Source organism: Leucoraja erinacea, chromosome 32 (genome assembly GCF_028641065.1).
Source record: "Leucoraja erinacea ecotype New England chromosome 32, Leri_hhj_1, whole genome shotgun sequence".
NCBI lineage: Eukaryota > Metazoa > Chordata > Chondrichthyes > Rajiformes > Rajidae > Leucoraja > Leucoraja erinaceus.
In genome coordinates this window covers 4,024,681-4,045,875 of record NC_073408.1, presented here as the reverse complement: position 1 = coordinate 4,045,875, position 21,195 = coordinate 4,024,681, and the positions used below count along the sequence as shown (strand labels likewise).

Genomic DNA, 21,195 nt, shown 5'->3' with positions numbered 1-21,195 from the left:
CCCGAAACGTTGCCTATTTCCTTCACTCCACAGATGCTGCCTCACCCGCTGAGTTTCTCCAGCATTTTTGTCTACCTACTTTATTACAGTCCCTTGATAATCACGTTATCTCTTGTCAGTATGTAGGATGACTCAGGTTTCTTAACTACTTCTGAATCGAAGATGATTCAATCATGTGCTTTGGTGGTTTCAAGGTTAGATCATCCTCATCCTGGAAGATAAATCATTCAACAAGCTAATGTGCCTCAACAGCTGAATGTTTGGTGCTCAGAGGAATGCACAAGACTCATAGTGTACAAGACAATGTGTGGGAGAGAGAGTGGGAGAAATAAAGAAAAAAAAGAATAGAGAGAGAGAGAGAATGATTGTTATAGTAGAGTTATACAGCATGGAAACAGGTCCTTCTGCCCAACTGCCCCATATATACTAGTCACACCTGCCTGAGTTTGACCCATATCCCTCTAAACCTACCCTATCCATATACCTGTCTAAATGTTTCTTAAACATTGCGATAGTACTGCCTCAACTACCTTCTCCAGCAGCTTGTTCCATACACCCACCACCCTTTGTATAAAAACGTTACTCGGCTTCCCATTAAATCTTTTCCTCCTCATCTTCCACCTATGTTCCCTGGTTCTCAAGTCCCCTACTCTGAGCAAAAGGCTCTGCGCGTTAAGTGTGCAGGATTGGGAGACAATTATAAAGTGTGAAACGGAATGTATGACAATCCACACAAGGCAAGATTCAGCATGGAAGCAGTGTACATTTACAATAAAGCCAGTGTGACAAATGTATTTAAATGAGCATATATCACAGTGAATGGCAGTGCTGGCTCGAAGGGCTGAATGGCCTACTCCTGCACCTATTGTCTATTGTTTATTGAGAACAACTTCAAAATAAAGCAACAATTAAAACAGTAGAAATTAGTATGAAAAAGATGTTTTTGTTATCAAGATTGAAAACGGCAAGAAATTTACTGCTGAATAGAATTATAAATACTGTTTGGGAGTTGACCAGTCGCTAAGCGCTTCAGGGCTGAGATGATGAGTAATTAGTTTGCACTCACTTCAGTCTGAACAGTTTCCACAATCATGCTACATCATTAGAAGAGTGGGGAGTGAATATGCTGATCAACTCTCAGAGGACAGCTGGTAGTGTGTCACAAATCAATCTGGCACATTGTCCGCCATCACAGAGATAATCAGCAAACATCGGCACACTGATATGTAAATGTCTGCTTTATATAAAGGCTGCCCATTCTGGTTAATGAATCACACTGGAGAGCAAGAAGCATTCATTTAACCATGAAAGTCGTGGGTCATAATGTATTCCATAGGTGGCTCCGTTTAATTAACGCTCAGGGCGGTGTGATTCCAGGTATATTGTGGGAGGGTGAGGTATGTAGGTGAGGCTGGTCAATGCGGATTTGATGGGCCGAAGACCGCTGTATCTCCAAACTAAACTAAACGACTGTGTCTGGATGGGATGGTGTGAAGTGGAAGCCACTCACATGCCACAGCCAGGAACAAACACAATCAGGATCTCTGTTTCACCGAGTCATGAGTCTGAGTAACATTCAGAGCCTTGAGGGCAGACTCCTGGCAGCAGATCACTCAAACTCTGCAGATAGTGTCCAGAAAAAAATATAGAACTGAGACAAACATTAGAGGAGCCAACTTCAAAAATAGAAATGTTTTGCTCCGAAAACCAGAGAATGAATGAGAGCAATCCATAAACTGTTAATTTCTGCTTTCATCTTGTTGCCCTTGTGATGCTTACCACATTGGAACATGCATTATAATACATCAGTAACATGACCATCCCCCCCCAAGGGAAAGAGGAATCCAGGGATTTATGGTGGCTGGTACAGTGTCATTGCTGATGAAAAGATCACACTGTGTCGATTTGAAGAACATCAACATGTTCAATTAATTTTTGTGCTTTCAAATAAACTCATGATCACTTTTAACAAAATGTCAGCTAACCCTTAACCATGCGCCATCTTCAACCAAATCAGTAGTGAAGCCACCTCGATTATTTCTTATCCGAATGAGAGTCCAGACCCAAAACACTGCCTTCCCAAAACATTTAAGAAGGAACTGCAGATGCTGGAAAAATCAAAGGTAGATAATAATGCTAGAGAAACTCAGTGGGTGAGGCAGCATCAATGGAGAGATGGAAAAGGTGACGTTTTGGGTCGAGACCCTTCTTCAGACTGTCTGAATGTGGCCTGACCTGCTGAATTCCTCCAGCACCTTGTGTTTTCCTCAAGATTTCAATACATGTGGTTCCTTATCATAGTCTTAGAATCATACAGCTCAGAAGCAGAGCCTTCATCCCAAAAGTCCATTCCGACCAAGATGACCCATCTACACTAATCCCACTGCACACATTTAGTCCATAACCCTCCAAACCTTTCCTATTCAGGTATCTGTCCAAATGTTTTTAAAAATGTATCTCCATTAGTTCTTATCTGAACTGAAGATGTACCTATCATTAATCAAGCTTATGTATAAATGAAAGGATAGGTAGAAGTGTCTAATTTCCTATGACATACCCCAGAATAAATATGCATTTTTCAGAAAGAATGTTGAAATAGATATTCCTTTGTTTAAAAATAATTTCATATCGCCTTAAGATATCTCAAAGTGAGTTATAGCCAATGAAGTACCTTCCTTTCAGTTTGTGCAGATTAATCGCCCACAAACAGCCATGCAAACATCACCCATCCATTTTCTCCAGAGATGCTGCCGAACCTGCTGTGTTACTCCAGCACTTTGCGTCTATCATGGGTATAAACCAGCATCTGTAGTTCCTTCCTGTACTAAACAATAAATGTGGTGTATAAAATCATGAGAAGATTAGATCGAGTAGATGCACTAGAGTCTCTTGTCCAGAGTAGGTGAATCGAGGACCAGAGGACACATGTTTAAGGTGAAGGGGAAAAGATTTAATAGGAATCTGAGGGGTATCCTTTTCACACAAAGGGTGGTGGGTGTATTGAACAAGCTGCCAGAGGAGGTAGTTGAGGCAGGGAATATCCCAATGTTTAAGAAACAGTTAGACAGGTACATGGATAGGACAGGTTTGGAGGGATATGAACCAAATGCGGGCAGGTGGGACGAGTGTAGCTGGGACATGTTGACCAGTGTGGGCAAGTTGGGCCAAAGGACCTGTTTCCACACTGTATCATTCTATGACTCTATTTGTTTTTAGGTTTTGGTTAAGGGATAAATATTGCCCAGGACATTGAGAAAAGCACTCCCCTGCTCTTCACAGAATTTTCATTTTACTGACCACCTGAGATGGAGAGAGTCTGGGTTGCACCAATGACAAAATACAGCACCTCTTCAGAGCTCCTGTGGAAGGTCACCCGAGATGATGTACTCATCATTGGTCTTGAACTAATATGCTCCTTCCCACCCCACTGAAGGGTGGGGATAGGGATTGGACTCTTTGTGAAAAACCCGAATGAAAAGTAGACATAAAAAGTGTAATAAAAATAAAATAAGGTGAGCTGCAGAAACCAGAGCAATACATTTGCCTGGTCTTAATAAATAGTTGGCTGCAGTTTTGTCAAGTGGGAGATCAACTTCCACTGATTACATTTGCAACTCATTTTTGTACCACTTTCTCTTTGATACAGTCATTAACGAACTACGCGGTGCCTGGAATACAGACTGCAAAACATTCCCTGCATACTTTGAAAGTGAGCTATACAAGGGAGTCATCTGTCTTCCACTTTGTAGTTTAGAGGGGTTGGTTTATCTGATAAGTAATGCTAATTAATCTAAATAAGCTAAAATTTAACCTATTTTTCTGGGCCTCAGCTTTTACATGGTACACACCAAAGATACACACTACTCAAAACAGGAAAGTAGCAACTGAGACAATTACTCAAAAGCAATTTGCACAAGAATGCATGTGTGTGTACTTTGCTCAGCACATTATCCATCAGACTGTGAGGAAATATTTTCATCTTCTGTCCCATTTACATCAATGTCAACATATTCTATATCACCCCTCTCTTAAATATGGTTATGGGATAATGTTCTGCCTGAAGAAGGATTGTGTGGGTGTTGTGCTTGTCTGGTCATGTGAAGAAATTATCAACCTGTTGTAAAGTCTTTTTTTTCCAGATATAGACAGGAGTGTTCCGATTGCAATGTAGATTAGTCTAAAGTTTAATTGATGGAAATACTCTGGACCGTTGCCCATAGATGCGAGGCTACAGAGTGTGGATCAGCTTTCACCATAGTGCACAAATCACTCTCCTGCATTCTTCAAAATGAATCATACATCTTAGAGGAACAGTTTCTTCCCGGCTGTTATCAGGCAACTGAACCGTCCTCTCATCAACCAGAGTGCGGTCCTGACCTCCCACGTTTGAACTATCTTTAATCGGACTTTCTTGGACTACAATATTATTATATCTTGTACTTAATGTTGTATCTTTATCCTTTGAATGTAGGAAGGAACTGCAGACGCTAGTTCAAACCAAAGATAGACACAAAAAGCTGGAATAACTCAGCAGGTCAGACAGCATATCCAGAGAAAAGATATTCAGGTAAGTGACGTTTTGGGTCGAGACCCTTCTTCAGACTGAGAGTTATGGCCTTTTCTCAAGAGATGCTGTCCGACCCGCTGAGTTACTCCAACTTTTTGTGTTTATCTTTATCCTTTATCTGTGCAGACAATGGACAGTTTGATTGTATTCATGTGCAGTCTTTCCTTTGACTGGATAACAAGCAAACAAATGCTCTATACCTTGGTGCACGTGGCAATTATAAATTAAATAAACTAAACTAAACTAGGAACAGGCGTGAAGGAATGATGCGGAGATTCAGGATCTAAATAAAATATACCATCTTTCAGGAAAGCAGAAAAGGCAAATTGTGGGAAAACAGAAGCAGATCCGGGAGTTAATTCGATTGGGAGAGAAATCATAGGACTTGCTGTTACTGTAAAAGGAGCTTTATTAAGCGGAATGTGGTAGGAAATTATGTTTACTGTCTAGAAGCATAAGACACTTGGGTATTGCACAATGACAGCGAGCCGAGTAATCCGAGCCAAGAGGAAGAAGTGGCTGTCAGATAGAGTAAATCTGGAGAGAGTTTTTTTTGTCAATGCTGACATGAAAGGGAATTTAAAGTAAATGGATGTCCTTGAAGAAGGGTCTCGACCCGAAACGTTGCCTATTTCCTTCGCTCCATTGATGCTGCCTCACCCGCTGAGTTTCTCCAGCATTTTTGTCTACGGACAAAGTAAATGGATGTCCTTGGGATCTGGAAGTACAAGGGTGGGAGGTTGCAGAGGGACAATATCTATGGAAAAGGAGAAGAATGGAACTTTTAGAAATTCAAACCTAGCCCCATTGACGATACACTTCAGCATTCCTGGAATCATTCTTGTAAACCTTCTCTGGACCCTCTCCTGAGCCAGCACATCCTTCCTCAGATGTGGTGCCCAAATTTGCTCACAGTCGTTCTCAAGAACCTCCACTGCTGGTGATCCAGGCAGTGGTGAATCATTGGCTGAAAGGTACAGCTAGTTGAGTTGCTGTCTCAATGACATGGGTTCAATCCTGACCTCTGGAGTTGTTCATGCAGAGTTTGCGCAATCTCCCATTGACCAGGAGGGCGGCACAGTGGTGCAACAGTAGAGTTGCTGCCTTACAGCCCCAGGTTTGATCCTGACTACTGATGCATTTTGACCAGAGTTTGTACGTTCTCCCTGTGACTGCATGGGTTTCCTCCGGGTGCACCCGTTTCCTCCCACACTCCAAAGGTTTGTAGATTAATTGGCTTCGGTAAAATTGTAAATTGCCCCTAATGTGTAGGATAGTGCTAGTGTATAGGGTGATCGGTGGTTGGCACGGACTCGGTGGGCCGAAGGGCCTGTTTCCATGCTGTATCTCTAAAGTCTGAATTGTAAAGACCGTGTGGATTTCCATTTTGCTCCTACATCCAAACAGGTAGGTTAAGTGGCACTGTAAATTTCCTCTAGTGTGGGGCTGTGTGGTAGAATTTGGGAGTAGCTGATGTAAATGTTGGCACTTTGGCCCAACTTGCCCACACCAACCATCTGCAGTGGTCACACCTGCCTGCATTTGGCCTATATCCCACTAAACCTATCCTATCCATGTACCTGTCCAAATGTTTCTTAAACGTTGCAATAGTACCTACCTCAACTACATCCTCTAGCAGTTCATTCCATACACCCACCACCCTCTGTGGAAAAGCGTTGCCCCTTAGGTTCCTATTAAATCTTTCCCCTCTCGCCTTAAACTTGTTTGGGCTTAAAAAGAACAAGATAGGTAAGCAGAGGAACATGAATCATAGTAAGTTTAATTAAATGGAGGGCTACAAATTGCAGCATGGAGATCAAAGAGTTTTCTTACTCAACAAACAAGGGAGCAAATACATTATTAAAACCAGAAAACCAATGAGACTGCGATTAAAGCATATCAAAAATTAATCACATCTGCCGTTGCTTTCTGTTGCTGCAAATCTTATAACCATATAACAATTACAGCATGGAAAATAGGCCATCTCGGCCCTTCAAGTCCGTGCCGAACACTTATTTTCCCTTAGTCCCATCTACCTGCACTCAGACCATAACCCTCCATTCCTTACCCGTCCATATACCTATCCAATTTATTTTTATATGATAAAATCAAACCTGCCTCCACCACTTCCGCTGGAAGCTCATTCCACACAGCTACCACTCTCTGAGTAAAGTTCCCCCTCATGTTACCCCTAAACTTCTGTCCCCTAATTCTCAAGTCATGTCCTCTTGTTTGAATCTTCCCTACTCTCAATGGGAATAGCTTACCACGTCAACTCTGTCTATCCCTCTCATCAGCAATCATTGATGGCTTGATTTTTCTTTTGTTTACCTCTTTCACGTCGTCTAAGTGAGTAGTTTGGATGGAAGTGGAGGTTTCTCGCAGATTATATTTACAGCCTTCATCACAATTATCATGGTAAATGTTATTAGCCTTCCTGACCAAGAGCTTTTCATAAGCATCAAGAGGTAAAACTCCACAACCTCTCCATAATCTCCGTTCCATAAAATTGACGGAAGGTAGAGGAATTTCATCAGTCTCATGCAGTGACAATTTGGGTTTCCACGCATAACAACATTTATGGAATATTCAACCTGAATCAAAGCTCTTTATAGCTGGCTTTATCCAGTGCAAGTTATTCAAACTGTTCTGTTGGATCACTGTAATGTATGCAACAGCATCCTTTGGTTTATGAAAAGCAGTAAGATCACAAAGATTAAATGTGTAGGAAAAAAATGGTTTAAACCGAAGATAGACACAAAATGCAGGAGTAACTCAGCGGTTCAGGCAGTATCTCTGGAGAGAAGCAATGGGTGGCGTTTCGGGTCGAGACCCTTCTTCAGACCGTGCATTAGGGTTAGCCTGAAGAGGGTTCTCAACCAGAAACGTCACACATTCCTTCTCTCCAGAAATGCTGCAAAATACTCCAGCATTTTGTGTCTATCACAAAGCAGATTAGTTCTGTACTTTGGGGTGAATCTTACTGTTCACAGAGAATCTTATTACCAATGTAAGACTTTCCCCTGTAGCGATCAGCTCAAATATTTTTGTGTTACAACTTGTAGGAAATAAAATGACAATCCACTGAAGTAACAGGGCATCCAACACCTACCTCAGTGAGTATGGTTATATCTGTTTCAGTCTTTATATCTCCCGAGCCAATGAACTGAAACAGAATCAGAAGAATGATGAACATAGATGCGGGATTAGATTAAACTAGATGCAAGAAGAAAGGGAAGGATTGGAATGAGAGAGAAAGGGAAATAGGATTAACAATGTAAAATTTGATAGTGATTTCAAAACGAACAAGTTACAGCATGAGAACGAATGTATTTGTCTTGGATGGAGAAATTGACTGGCATTGAGTTAATATTGATCAGATTGTTAAAGAGACATTTATGTCTATTAAATAAGTTCCTGCGCGGAGTTTAATGGGCAATTAACATGTAAATCCAGCAAGAAAATAATGGTGAAACTGAGTTTGCTGCAGTTTGTTAAAACCAAATGACATAGTGTGGAAAACTGCTGGAAGGACTCAGCAGGTCAAGCAGCATCTCTGGAAGTAAAGGGATGGCCAAATGATGGATGGGTGCAGGTTGATCAGCAAGTTCTCAAGATTCTCAACTCACTCCCCATCTACTGATTCTACACATTTACGTTAAGAACAATACATATTTTATTTATTTTGCCAGTTTTTCCTTTAGTTTATTGACGTCTCCTTGTAGTTTAAACTGCTTATGGAATAAGCAAACTCTATATTAATGAATTAAAACCAGTCAGTGCCAGAAATACTCAGCAAGTCAGGAGCTGAACGGGGGAACTGGACAGAATAAACGTCTCGGGTCAATGACTCTTCATCAGAGCTGGAGAAGTGAAGAAAACGTTTGTTGCAAGTTGTATTGGGGAGTAGTTGGATGCCGTTTACATGGCAAAAACATGAACTCTTTTTTACTTACAACAGATGCAGCCTAACCTGTTGAGTATTTCAAGCATTTTGTTTTTTGTCAGGTTTTCAACACCTAAAGGTTTTTGATGTATGTAACAGTAGCTTTCTGCCCTCTCATTGATAAATACAATGAAAAAATAAACCTTTGCCCTTTCAATGGCTATAACATTGGACAGCACCAGTCACATCTTGCATTTGATTCCTATTCTACTCCCTGCCCTTTCAACAATCTCCTAACTAGGCTAATAATCTGCCCGTAATTCCAGATCACAAGGACTTTGTTGGGTGACTTCCCGAAGTACAAATAAATAACACTCAACGCCATCACCTATCAACTGAGTCCGTTTCTTCACAAAATTCAATGTGGTTCGTCAGAAGTAGACAGACAGGCCTTTTCATATCCATACAGGTTCTCTCAGCAGCTGGGACTTCTCCAATATGCCTTAAACACTGGGTGTCATCGTCATTGCAATGAAGGAGTAATGAAATTCAGCTTCTCCCCAGATTTTTTTGTCTTACCTTCGTAAAAAACTTCTACCTTGAATTGAACAGTGTTAAACTTTTAGTTTAATTTTTAGTTTAGAGGTACAGTGCGGAAGCAGGCCCTTTGGCCCACTGAGTCCATGCTGACCAGAGATCCCCGCACTCCAGCGCTATCCTACACACACACACGGGGCAATTTACAATTATACTGACAACGTTCTACCGCTGCACCACAGAGAGCATATTAACGTATGGCATCTCTGTGTGGTATCTCAGCTGCACGGAGGCGGAGAGAAGAGCTCTTCAGCGTGTCGTCCACAGAGCGCAGAGGATCATTGGGACACAGCTACCAGCCTTGGAGGGTATCAACCACACACGGTGCCTCAGGAAGGCCGTCAGCATCCATAAAGTCTCCTCACACCCTTGTAACGGACTGTTTGAACTACTTCCCTCCGGCAGACGTTACAAGGCCTTCTGCGCCCGAACCTCCAGACTCAGAAACAGCTTTATCTCCAGAGCTATAGCGGCTCTGAACCGGCCCTGCTGAGTGCCCCCCACCCCCCCTGGACTGTCTCCCTCGGATGGTCACGTCACACAGCTTATTTATTTATTTATTTTACTTTTCTTTTACATCGGTTGGAAGCTGCATACTAAATCTCATTGCACTGACGTGCAATGACAATAAAATATATTATTATTATTATCACCATGCCAATTAACCCTCAAACCTGTACGTCTTTGGAATGTGGGAGGAAGCCGGAGATCCCGGTGAAAACCGGCACAGGTCAGGGAGAGAACGCACAAACTAAGTACAGACAAGCACCTGTTATCAGGATTAAACCGGGGTCTCTGGCACTGTAAGGCAGCAACTCTACTGCACTACCAGTGTTGGGAATTTAGTGTTGAATCTAGTTTTCATGTGGGGCCCAGTTGCCATCTTAATTACAGCTCAGATGGGAACAGACACAAAGAACATATCATAGAGCAGTGGGTCAGTTAACTCAGTTTATTCAAGACCTTAACAGTACACACTGGGAAAAACTCTGAAAGAACCCAAAGTGTTCTAAAGATTCACAGCCTCTTATATTCTATGTTTCAGTGGTTACATACAGATATTACATTCTTGAAATAATTAATCAAGGAGCGCAATAAATAACCCTTACCTCAGGATTTGTTTTATTGGTCTTAGCCTGGTTTACAACCCCCAATGTTTATTTTAAATTCAGCTAGCTCTGCCTTGGAAGCTAAACATATAATAAATCTACTTATTGCCTCTCCTAGCATCCTTAAGTTTCCTTCGCTATGTTGGCCTCCTTTCTATTCATGTTGTTCCAGAAAGTAAGCTCTTGGAGCAATTACAAACTGCCAGAGAAAAGATCAGAGGTGGTGCTGCCATACCTCTCTTGGTGATGGGCATTGAAGACATTCATTTCTTCCACGTGATTCCAGGAAATGCAATCAGAAATGTAACAATCACAATGCCATGTTTAAAGTCGGGTGCTTACAATAAGCTGAAGGGTCTCGACACAAAATGTCACCTATTCCTTTTTCTGAGATGCTCCTAACCTGCCGAGTTACTCCAGCTTAATAGGTCTGTCTTTGGTTTAAACCAGCATCTGCAGTTACTCACTCCACATAAATTAGGTTGTGTTAGCTGTGTGTGACAGCATTGTCTTGATGCCAAAGCTAAAGCGACAGACTGAAGCATATAATAGCTGTCTTACATTGCATTATGTCAAATGATGTTACAAGGACAAAATTAATCAATAATGAAAAATACAATTTATTTTTTCAAACAATTACATACACAGCTCACTGAATTAAACGTAGTGCAGCACAGTGAAGCTGATTTTAACACAGCAGCTATCAGTTACAGATCAAATAATACAAACAATGTTCATGGCTTATACAAAAATACAACATAAATTAGCTTAAAAAAGACTATCAACAAAAGGTTCATTTTCCATGCACCAATTGATCTCTGCTGCTCAGTAACCTCCACTGCCATGTTCCAGTCAACCTAATGAAACAAGTACAGCAACTAAACACAGGCAAGGAATATCACAATGGATACTCACCTCCTCTTGCTGTGTTGAAAATCTTTGACCAAATGAACATCTCTTTTAACTCGCTTTATTAAAAAAAAATATTACGCTAACTACAACCTGCATTGAATTGATTAGTATGGATGTCAGAGGTTATGGGGCAAAGGCAGGAGAATGTGATTGAGAGGGAAAAATAGATCAGCCAAGATTGAATGGCAGAGTAGACTTGATTGCAAAATGGCCTAATTCTGCTCCTAGCTCTTTTGGTGAATGTACCGTCCAATATAAAAGTCACTCAACTTACAAAGAAAAAAATCCCCTAAAGATTCATTTAATTGCTAGGAAAAGTGTGTTTTAGAAGCATGATCACTCTTTTTCGCCCCATGTTCATATATATCCACTTTCAGTAGGAATTACTGGATAATATCAAAAGTAGAATTTTAGCACATGGCCCGTAATTGGAATCATTTCACCCCATTACTGAAAACCTTCAGTCAGCATGGCTTATTTCCTGGCTTAGCTTCTTCACCTGAGAAGTCATCTTTGGAGCAAAGGTGGGGAAAAGTTATACTGACTGCCTTTAATTCCTAAACAAAGGTCAGGACATGCAAGTTATTTTATACCAGTGGGCCACAAGTACTTTAAGGGTGTTTTGCTTACCAGTTATGCTGTAAGTAGCTACACTCTCCAAGCACCAAGGAAAATAGCATTAAGCCTAAAAACTGCAATAATTACAATTCTCTGCTTCTAAAACCGATTTAAATTCATGGTAAGCGTGGGCATAATATGGGCTGAATTCCACGGATCAATTTTTAATGGGGGGGGGGGCTAGCAAGAGCTCAATATGAGGATCACACACCCAGCCAAACTGAGTATATCTGGGTGATAAATAATGAACTAATATTGCTCCTAACTCCTGACCAGATACATTGCTTTCTTGTGAGTAGGAGCAGAATTTTGGCTATAAAGGCAAAGACAATCTCAGCACCCCTTGGTTGCCAGTGATTTCATTGCATTTCAATGAAGTGGGGGGGATGTCTAAATCTGACCACAATCGGTGAGATTTGTGGGCTGGAGAGGCAGAAGAACTGCTTCTGTCCTTGTGGCGCGGAGAAGTAAAGGGCAGCACAATGATGCAGCTAGTATTACTACTAACAGACCCTCCGACCCAATGCCTACGGCTCTGACCTCTGATTTGTGTCACGTTTGCACAGACTCCCAGTTAGTTCATGGGATTCCTCATCTGTTCTGGTTTCTTTCGAAAGATGTGTGGTTGGCAGGTCAATTGCCCAATCCAAATTACTCCTAATGTGCAGGCGAGTAGTAGAAAAATAGTTGATGGAAATGTGGAGAGAATAGGTTACAGCAAAGATTATAAGGGTAGAGGGTTGAGAATGTGATTGCTGCAAGAACTGGCATAGACTTAATTGGCCAAAGTGCCCTCGATGTTGCAAGGAAAAATGAAATATGCTAGATAAAACATAATGGGCTCCTTGGTGCCTTTCAGGTCTTTGTTTCAGATGCTAGAAAGAACGTGAAACAAGCAGTGGACCATCATTCTCTTAATCATTTAATTTATCCTGGCGTTCCCTCTAATTTCCTTTGTACTTTCTTCTTATTAATCTTAACATTTGTTTCTTTCCCCCATGGCTCCAATTAAAGATCATCGACTTGAAGCATTAACTGTGTTTTTTTCTCTTCATAAAAGCTGCTGGATATTTTCATTTGAACAATTAACTCCTTACTGGTTTGTTGTACTCGCATAGGAATGGGATTTAAAATCAAGGACCAAGAGCCAGAATAGAATCACTCGTTCTATGTGAATTGTGTGCTGCTGTCTCTTCTCCCTAATCACTGCTGTGCCCACAACTTTCAACAACATTTTCAAATTCCATAATCAGAGAAAACCAAACCTAATCCATTCAATGAATTGCCAATCCCAACTATACTGCAAAGATGGGTCCCAAGCAAAACCACGTAAAAAAAAAAAACCTTGATCGTCATTTGCAGTCAAAGATCTCCAAAAGTAGTTGCCAAAATGTTGACTGTGGCTAACTTGGCCTGCCATCCACCAGACAAGAAAGCAATTATTTTAACTATTTTGGGTGTCATTCTGGAACAGACACTGTTATGCTGTCATAAACAACATTTGCTGCTATTTAAGTTACAGTAGATGAAAGATGTTGCTTTGAAATCTTAGGATGATCATACTTATGCATCAGAAAGCACACATTACTCAGCCAATTTCTGCAATGATAAACATTCGATTCTTGAAGAAAACACATTTGTTAAATTAATAACAATTTATGTTTACCAGTTAATGTAATACATGTCGGCATCAATGCCCCAGGAACAATTCTATCACAAGTTCCATTCCAAGACAAAGAAATTGTTTTCAAATAAAATACAAATGGGTCCCAAATGAAGTAATTTGTGGTTACTAAATCCATAAGCAGTGCTTCAAATATGTATAGTAAAGACATCACTTGTTCTTTGGTGAGTAGCGATTTAAAAAAAATGAGCAGACAAATAAAATTCTCCTTTAAACCCAACTGCTCAGTAATGCAGACTTGCTTAAGAATTGTTAAAAGAATATGCAAGATGGAGCTTGGTAACTTAACAGAAACAAACATATTTCACATGGTACCTCATCTACTCAATGGACCCATTGTCTCAAAATTGGACCCATTCATTCTCTCAGATGGTTTTAAGCTAAACTTCAAAAAGCAGGTTAAAAAAAAAACATGCTGCCTTGATAGTGGGACAGCATTAAAACAACAAAACGGACATGAAATGCCTAATATTTCAAAACTGCATCAAATACAATCCAAATGTCTGCAATCTCAAAAAGATTTACATTGAAAACAAAATTACAAAGAGAGTGTACTATACAGAATTACTGAGGCCTTACCTTGTGCAGCTAACTTTTGACAAAAGTAAAACCTCACATAAGTTCCAACCTGTTAAAATTGGTTAACTCTTTTTTTTTAATCCCAACTCCTAGACAAATAAAATAAACGGCTCATATCTTTGTAGGTGGTTAGGCTAGTAAACAAATTAAGGAAAGCAGCCAGTCTTGTTCCTATTGCCTCGTAATAGGTAATTCTTAATTTAACATTCCTTTACAGCCGTGCTTAGTTTAATCATGGGTGAAAAAAGTACATCAGTATTGTGTCATCTACGGCTCAGGATTTGCATAGAAATTTGAATCTGCGATTGCCTCGCACTCCAATGATTGGACCAATGAAATATTATGCTGTGTTTTAAAAAAATATCTGCCACACACAACAGCCTTACCAGTGTCCAAGCTTTTTCAAACAGTTGATTAGAAATACACATCCAGGGTTTGTAAAATCATTTGTCTGCAAAGTGGGCAATTGCGTTGGTAGATATGCTGTTGCATGAGGATACCCGTGCAGCCTTGACAGAGGCACAGGTGTCTACATGGAAGCAGTAACACAGACTTTGCTTGGTCCTGACAGATGACACATTTCTTTCGTTCTTCCTGCTCCTTCAAGAGCTTCCAGAGTTCATTTTCCACAGGGACATTGCCATTTTTGTCCTTGGTGCGTGCTGGTCTCAAAGGAGCATCTCCGGTTTCTCCAGGTAGAGAGTTCTGGTCCACAGTCTGCCGCTGCCGCTGCCACCTGGTAGTGTTGTTATCCCCTTGGACTGGGTTGGAATTTGTTTGTTCCAGCTGATTAACTGGTTGTTGATGTACAGCTGTTTGGTCTTCCAAGTTCCTTTCGGGATAAGCTTGAATCCGCCTTATTTGGTCAAGTGGCCAGAAGTTCACATACCCTGGGTTCAGTCTCTGCAGCTGACTGTACAATTGCCTCCAAGTCTCCGAGTTGACCATTAACTGAACATTGGTCACCACCAGCCTACAGATATGTAGGACATCCCTTCTTATCCGGTTAAGGTTTGGACCAGTATTCAAATGGAGAGTCAGGTGGTTAATAATCCTCAATATTATCTCTGGGTTTGCATAGATCGTTGTGCTGGAGATGATGAGAAAGGTGATGGTCAGGCCGTAGAGATTAAGGAGAAACAAGTCGGCCAGGACTCTGGAGAGGGAGATGAGGACTTCGATCACAAACTGGCATGGGGTCCAGAGAAGGATAACGTTTCCAACCACACTGCTGGACAAATAGGTCAGAATTGATGCCAGAGCCTCCACGACCTTGACCAGAGGGTCGCCCAGCACCGCGGCCGCCGACAGCAGGTTCTGGGTCCCAATGAGGAACATGTTGATGATAGTGTTGACCAGGTAGGCGGCCAGGCTGACCAGGATGCCCGCCGCGTCCCACAGCTGCTTGAGGAGGAGGTGTCCAGAGCAGAAGGTGGTGGCGAGGCCGTGCTGCAGCTCCTCGCGTCCCCGCAGGCTCAGGTAGGAGAACAGGTGTCCCACCATCTTCATGCTCTCGGCCAGGCCGCACACCGCCCTCAGCAGGTTGCACAGCAGGCCGATGGCGAGCTGCAGGCCGCAGTGGGCCAGCTCGGCCGCCTCCAGCACCGGCACACTCAGCAGGTTGTAGCAGAGGCCGAGCAGGGACACGGTGGCGCCGGGGATGGCGACGAGCAGGTGGAGCAGCCCCGACACCGCGGCCACCGCCGTCGACACCAGCCAGAAGTTGAGGTCCAGCATGAAGCCGAGCAGGTCGAGGGCCCGGCCCAGGCCGCTGAGGAGGCCGCTGAGGAAGCCGGCCATGGCGGAGAGGCGCAGTGAGTGGCGATGGCGGCCCGGGCCCTCTCTCTGTCCCCGACCCGGTCTCTCTCTCTCTCTCTCTCTGCCGTCCTGTCCCGTCCCGCCCCCGCCCGCCGCAACCGTCAGCGCCGTTCAAACATCAACATAGGCCCGGAGCAGCCAATCGGCGCCAGGGAGGTCCGAGCGGACAGCCCGGCCCAGGTGGGCGGGAAAACCGGCGCACGGACAGCCCGCTCGGCTCGAGTGAAGCGGCAGCACGGAGCTGGACAACACGGGCCGTGTGAGGAGAAGACGGTAGTGGACAATCCGGCCCGTGTGAGGAGTAGACGGCGGTAGTGGACAACACGGGCCGTGTGAGGAGGAGACGGCGGCCCGTGTGAGGAGACGGCTGTAGTGGACAACCCGGCCCGTGTGAGGAGAAGACGGCGGTAGTGGACAACAGTGGACAACCCGGCCCGTGTGAGGAGGATGAGGAGACGGCGGCGCAGGTAGTGGACAACCCGGGCCCACTATGGCGGGAGGCTGCAGGGAGCCAACACTGTCAGGTAGCCCGGCCCGTGTACAACAAGCAGCTCTGCTCCTCCCTGAAATATACTCGCTCAAAGTTCATTGATTTCAGTGCAATTGGCAGCAACGTTACATATCGACTCGGCTGATTTTTATTATGTTGGTTAATGATTTTTATTATTATTGTTATCCTTTAACTACATTGGGAGGATAACAACGAGAGTAGGGGGGGGGGATCTCAGGGGGATGCAAATACATTCAGATTCAGATTCAATTTTAATTGTCATTGTCAGTGTACAGTAATATAACTTTCTGAAGAAGGATCCCGCCTTATACTGCACGATCTAACTGAATTGTATGCAAAATGAAAGAGTTTCACTGTACCTGGTTAATTGCCATTGAGTGATTGAGCCTGTCCATGGTCTCCAGAAATGCTGCCTGACATAGAAACATAGAAATTAGGTGCAGGATAGAGGCCATTCGGCCCTTCGAGCCTGCACCGCCATTCAATATGATCATGGCTGATCATCCAACTCAGTATCCCGTACCTGCCTTCTCTCCATACCCCCTGATCCCCTTAGCCACAAGGGCCACATCTAACTCCCTCTTAAATATAGCCAATGAAGTGGCCTCAACTACCCTCTGTGGCAGAGAGTTCCAGAGATTCACCACTGTCTGCGTGAAAAAAGTTCTTCTCATCTCGGTTTTAAAGGATTTCCCCTTTATCCTTAAGCTGTGACCCCTTGTCCTGGACTTCCCTAACATCGGGAACAGCCCGGCTGGAACTGACCAGCTCAGTTCCTCAGCACCAAAGATCTTATAGCGAAGGTTACTACAAAATCAACTCAAACACGGCTTGTGAGCCATTTAAAAAGAAATGATTTTAAAAAAACAATAAAAAATACAATTACCAGAATCAAATTTTATTCTTGACAAGAAGTTTGAACTGACAGATTTATGAATCTGACCCACACAAACTGTTGCCCCGCAACATTGATTACACTGCGAGTCGGGTCGGGTTAGGTAGGCTCAGGTTGCTAAAATGGGCGTGGAAAATCCCCATGATCCCCTCCATAGCGTACTACACGTCAGTCCATTGCATTTAGCAGGAGTAGCCTATCTTGCTTCGCTATAAGATCTTTGCTCAGCACTAGTGTCACGATAATCATCACTCCTGTTCCTGCCTTTACCTCACTCACCACATCCCACGATGAATCTACCCGAGGTCTTCTTACCCGGTTGGACATATCTTTGGCTCATCCCAAGATTCCTTATTTATGTTGCTTGCCATATCTATTCAGGGGTCCCGGCCTGAAACATCTGAGTTACTGACCCACTGAGTTACTGACCCACTGAGTTACTTCAGCATTTATACCTTGGTAAACCGGCATCTGCTTGCTTGTTTCTATATCTATTTAGGACTCCGATCTAGGTGTTACAAAACTATTGATGTCAATTGAAGAACATCCAGGGAACTTTGGAGGGTGTCTAAGCTTTTCTTCTCCATCTTATCTCTTACTCTGTCTGGTTCTCCTCCTCTCCCTCGTTCTCACCTCACATCTGTATCTCCACCCCTCTCTTTCATATCCTTTCTCCTCTCCCATTCTCTCGCCCTTCCATTTTCCTCCTGAACTTCACTTGCAACTGCTTACAAGATACAAGATAGATTTAATTGTCACATGTGCCAGATGGCACAGTGAAATTAATTCCCATTCAGCCATACATAAAAATAAACAGGACTCAACACATTATAGAATTTAACACAAAACATCCCCACACAGCAGAATCAAAGTTTCCCACTGTGTGGGAAGGCACCAAAGTCAGTCTTCTTCCTCCACTGTTCCCCGTGGTCAGGGTCTCCCCAAGCCCTCCGTAGTTGCAGCTACGGGCGGCCCGATGTCCAGGACCGCTCGCCGGGATGATACCAGTCCTTTGCTGAATATTTAGTTATTTGAGGACTTTTTTTTTCCAACAGCCATCCATCCATTCTGCTGTGTATCCCTTAATTAGTATATTCTGACTTACTAATTAAGAGATACACAGTAGGAATTGAAGGTCTGTTGGAAATTTGGATATATTACAGGTGCTGCCCGACCTGCTGAGTTTCTCCAATGGTTTGTTTATTTTTGCTCCAACATCAGCAGCCTTTACCAGATATCACTAAATATCTGTTCATTATTTGCCTGGTGTAAAATTTTGATTGGAAAGGCTCCTGCTCATGATTTTACAACAATAAAAGGAATGAAATAAATTCAGGTTGTTATTTCTTCTCCGCAAACGGATTTCTAACACTTGGAAAAAAATGAACACAAAACACTAGATTTAAAAACGGCTGCAAGAAAAAGTCTGGGGACTACAGACCAGTGAGCTTAATATCAATGGTTGGGAAAGTTATTGCAGATTTTAAGAGTGAGGATCTAAGATGAATTGGGAAAGACAAGGACTAAGTGGGGATATTCAGCATAGGTTTGAACACGGGAATCATGAATTTGATTGAGTTTTTTGAAGCGATGCTCAAGAAGATTGACAATACAGTAGACGTTGGCCACACAGACCTTGTGCCAAGCCTTTGACAGTCGTCTGATCTGGAAGGTTAGATCACAAGGGACCCACAGTGATCTACCCAACTGGATACAGAACTGACTTTTGGTCACGTGTACCGAATGGCAGATAAAATCTTTTGTTGCGTGCTAATTAGTCAGTGGAAAGACAATAGATGATTAGAATCGAGCCAGTGTATAGATACATGATAAGGGAATAAATAACATTTAGTGCACGGTAAAGCCAGTAAAGTCTGATTCAAGATAGTCCCTGGGTCATCAATGTGGTAGATGGTAGTTCAGGACTGCTCTCTAGTTGTGGCAGTTTCCTGATAACAGCTGGAAAGAAACTATCCCTGAATCTGGAGGTGTGCGTTTGCACACTTCTATACCTTTTGCCCAGAGATTTTGGCCCAATCTGCTTAAATTTACAGGTCGTGCAGGGCTCCTGTAGTTCCAGAATCAGACGATCAAGGCTTGTAGCTCAGATAATTACCACCACGGTGTGGTAGTTAATTGGGTTTCATAATGGAGTAGTAATAAAGGAATGGAAGAAGTAAGAGGTAACAATTTCAAAAATATAAAGTGCTTAACATACAATTTATAAACAAGGGGTTGTGAGCAAGTATTTAAATGGGATGTAATGTTAAAATTGTACAAGGCATTGGTGAGGCCAAATCTGGAGTATGGTGTACAATTTTGGTCGCCAAATTATAGGAAGGATGTCAACTAAATAGAGAGAGTACAGAGGAGATTTACTAGAATGTTGCCTGGGTTTCAGCAACTAAGTTACAGAGAAAGGTTGAACAAGTTAGGGCTTTATTCTTTGGAGTGCAGAAGGTTAAGGGGGGACCTGATAGAGGTCTTTAAAATGATGAGAGGGATAGACAGAGTTGATGTGGACAAGCTTTTCCCTTTGAGAATAGGGAAGATTCAAACAAGAGGACATGACTTCAGAATTAAGGGACAGAAGTTTAGGGGTAATATGAGGGGGAACTTCTTTACGCAGAGAGTGGTGGCAGTGTGGAATGAGCTCCCAGTGGAAGTGGTGGAGGCAGGTTCATTGGTATCATTTAAAAATAAATTGGATAGGCATATGGATGAGAAGGGAATGGAGGGTTATGGTACGAGTGCAGGCAGGTGGGACTAAGGGGAAAAAAAAATTTGTTCGGCATGGACTTGTAGGGCCGAGATGGCCTGTTTCCGTGCTGTAATTGTTATATGGTTATATGGTTAAAGTGTGAGGGCAGGATGCACAGCTGTGGTTAACTGATTTCCCTCTCCTGTGGATGCTGCCACTATTTTGCAAGCAACTTTATATTGCCAGTTATGAACATCTTTTTTTAAAAGGCTTGGAACAATCAGCTATGTCAAGTCTTGTGCTACCATTTAATCTGCTAAATTTGGAAATATTTGGGATATATTGGCAGTCTGAAGAAGTGTTCTGACCTGAAACATCCTCTATTCCTTTTCTCCAGACAAGCGGCCTGACCCGCTGAGTTGCTCCAGCATTTTGTGACGATCTTTGGTGTAAACCAGCATCTCCAGTTCCTGTCTACACATTCGGGGAATATTTGTGCTGAGTTAAATCCCAGCACCACATTTTCCGCCCAAGTTTCATTTGAGAAGACCGCTCCGACCAGCGATCCCCGCGCACATTAACACTAACCTACACACACACTGGGGACAATTTATTTTTACACATACACCAAGCCAATGAACCTACTTACCTGTACATCTTTGGAGTGTGGGAGGAAACCGAAGATCTCGGAGAAAACCCACGCGGTCATGGGGAGAACGTACAAACTCCGTACAGACAGCACCCGTAGTTAGGATCGAACCCGGGTCTCCGGCGCAGTAAGGGAGCAACTCTACCACTGCGCCACCATGCCACCCTCTTTCTAAATTTTGTAAATTATATTTAATTCATCAATCATTGAATCGGAGCCTATTCAAAAGCCACTTTGAATCATTGTTAATGTGCTGATTTTTGCTCAGTAAATATGGTACATTTGACGACTGATGCATTTCTTGTTCAGTGACTGAGGTGAATTTTCTATGCCCTTGTGGGGCTTCAAGGAAAAATGTATTTACGATGAAGGGGTTTTTTTTTTAACTGCATTCTTTTATAATGATCGTTTGTTTCCTCTTCTGTTATTTTTGTTCTTTCCAATCATGGAAACAGAACAATGAACTTTTTGTAAAAGAAGGACCTACATACAATTGGATTGAATCGGAACCTGGGTCATCATGATGACAAACCTTATCCTGCTAATTTTGCTGTGAGTCACACAAGCTGATTGTTCTTCCGAAGGAGTTGCAGCTGTAGACCTAATTGTCCTTGTTGAAACAGTGCCACCAATGTGATCAACACTGGTCACAGAAGCCTCACAGACTGC

General features: G+C 42.7%; 1 protein-coding gene and 1 long non-coding RNA gene across 5 annotated transcripts in view; one reads left to right on the top strand and one right to left on the bottom strand.

Moving 5' to 3' along the window:
- Window positions 1–16,701, bottom strand: part of rnf26 (ring finger protein 26) — a 74,007-nt gene extending 57,306 nt beyond the window's left edge. Inside the window, exons 1-3 of one of the 4 annotated variants that reach the window (XR_008726031.1) lie at window positions 16,641–16,701; window positions 7,680–7,733; window positions 4,959–5,324 (exon numbers count right to left, since the gene is read on the bottom strand). Coding sequence is in view for 3 of the 4 variants with exons in the window: in XM_055660590.1 (XP_055516565.1) it covers window positions 14,367–15,752 (1,386 nt within the window). In the remaining variant the exon portion in view is untranslated. Of the gene's footprint in view, window positions 1–4,958; window positions 5,325–7,679; window positions 7,734–14,338; window positions 16,116–16,640 lie in introns of those variants that run through there. The other 3 variants (XM_055660589.1, XM_055660591.1, XM_055660590.1) reach the window with 3 other exon arrangements.
- LOC129712289 (uncharacterized) lies at window positions 16,190–18,507 on the top strand. Its single transcript, XR_008726032.1, has 2 exons — window positions 16,190–16,294; window positions 18,232–18,507. It is a non-coding gene; the product is annotated as an uncharacterized LOC129712289 (long non-coding RNA).
- The last annotated feature ends 2,688 nt before the right edge of the window (window positions 18,508–21,195 follow it).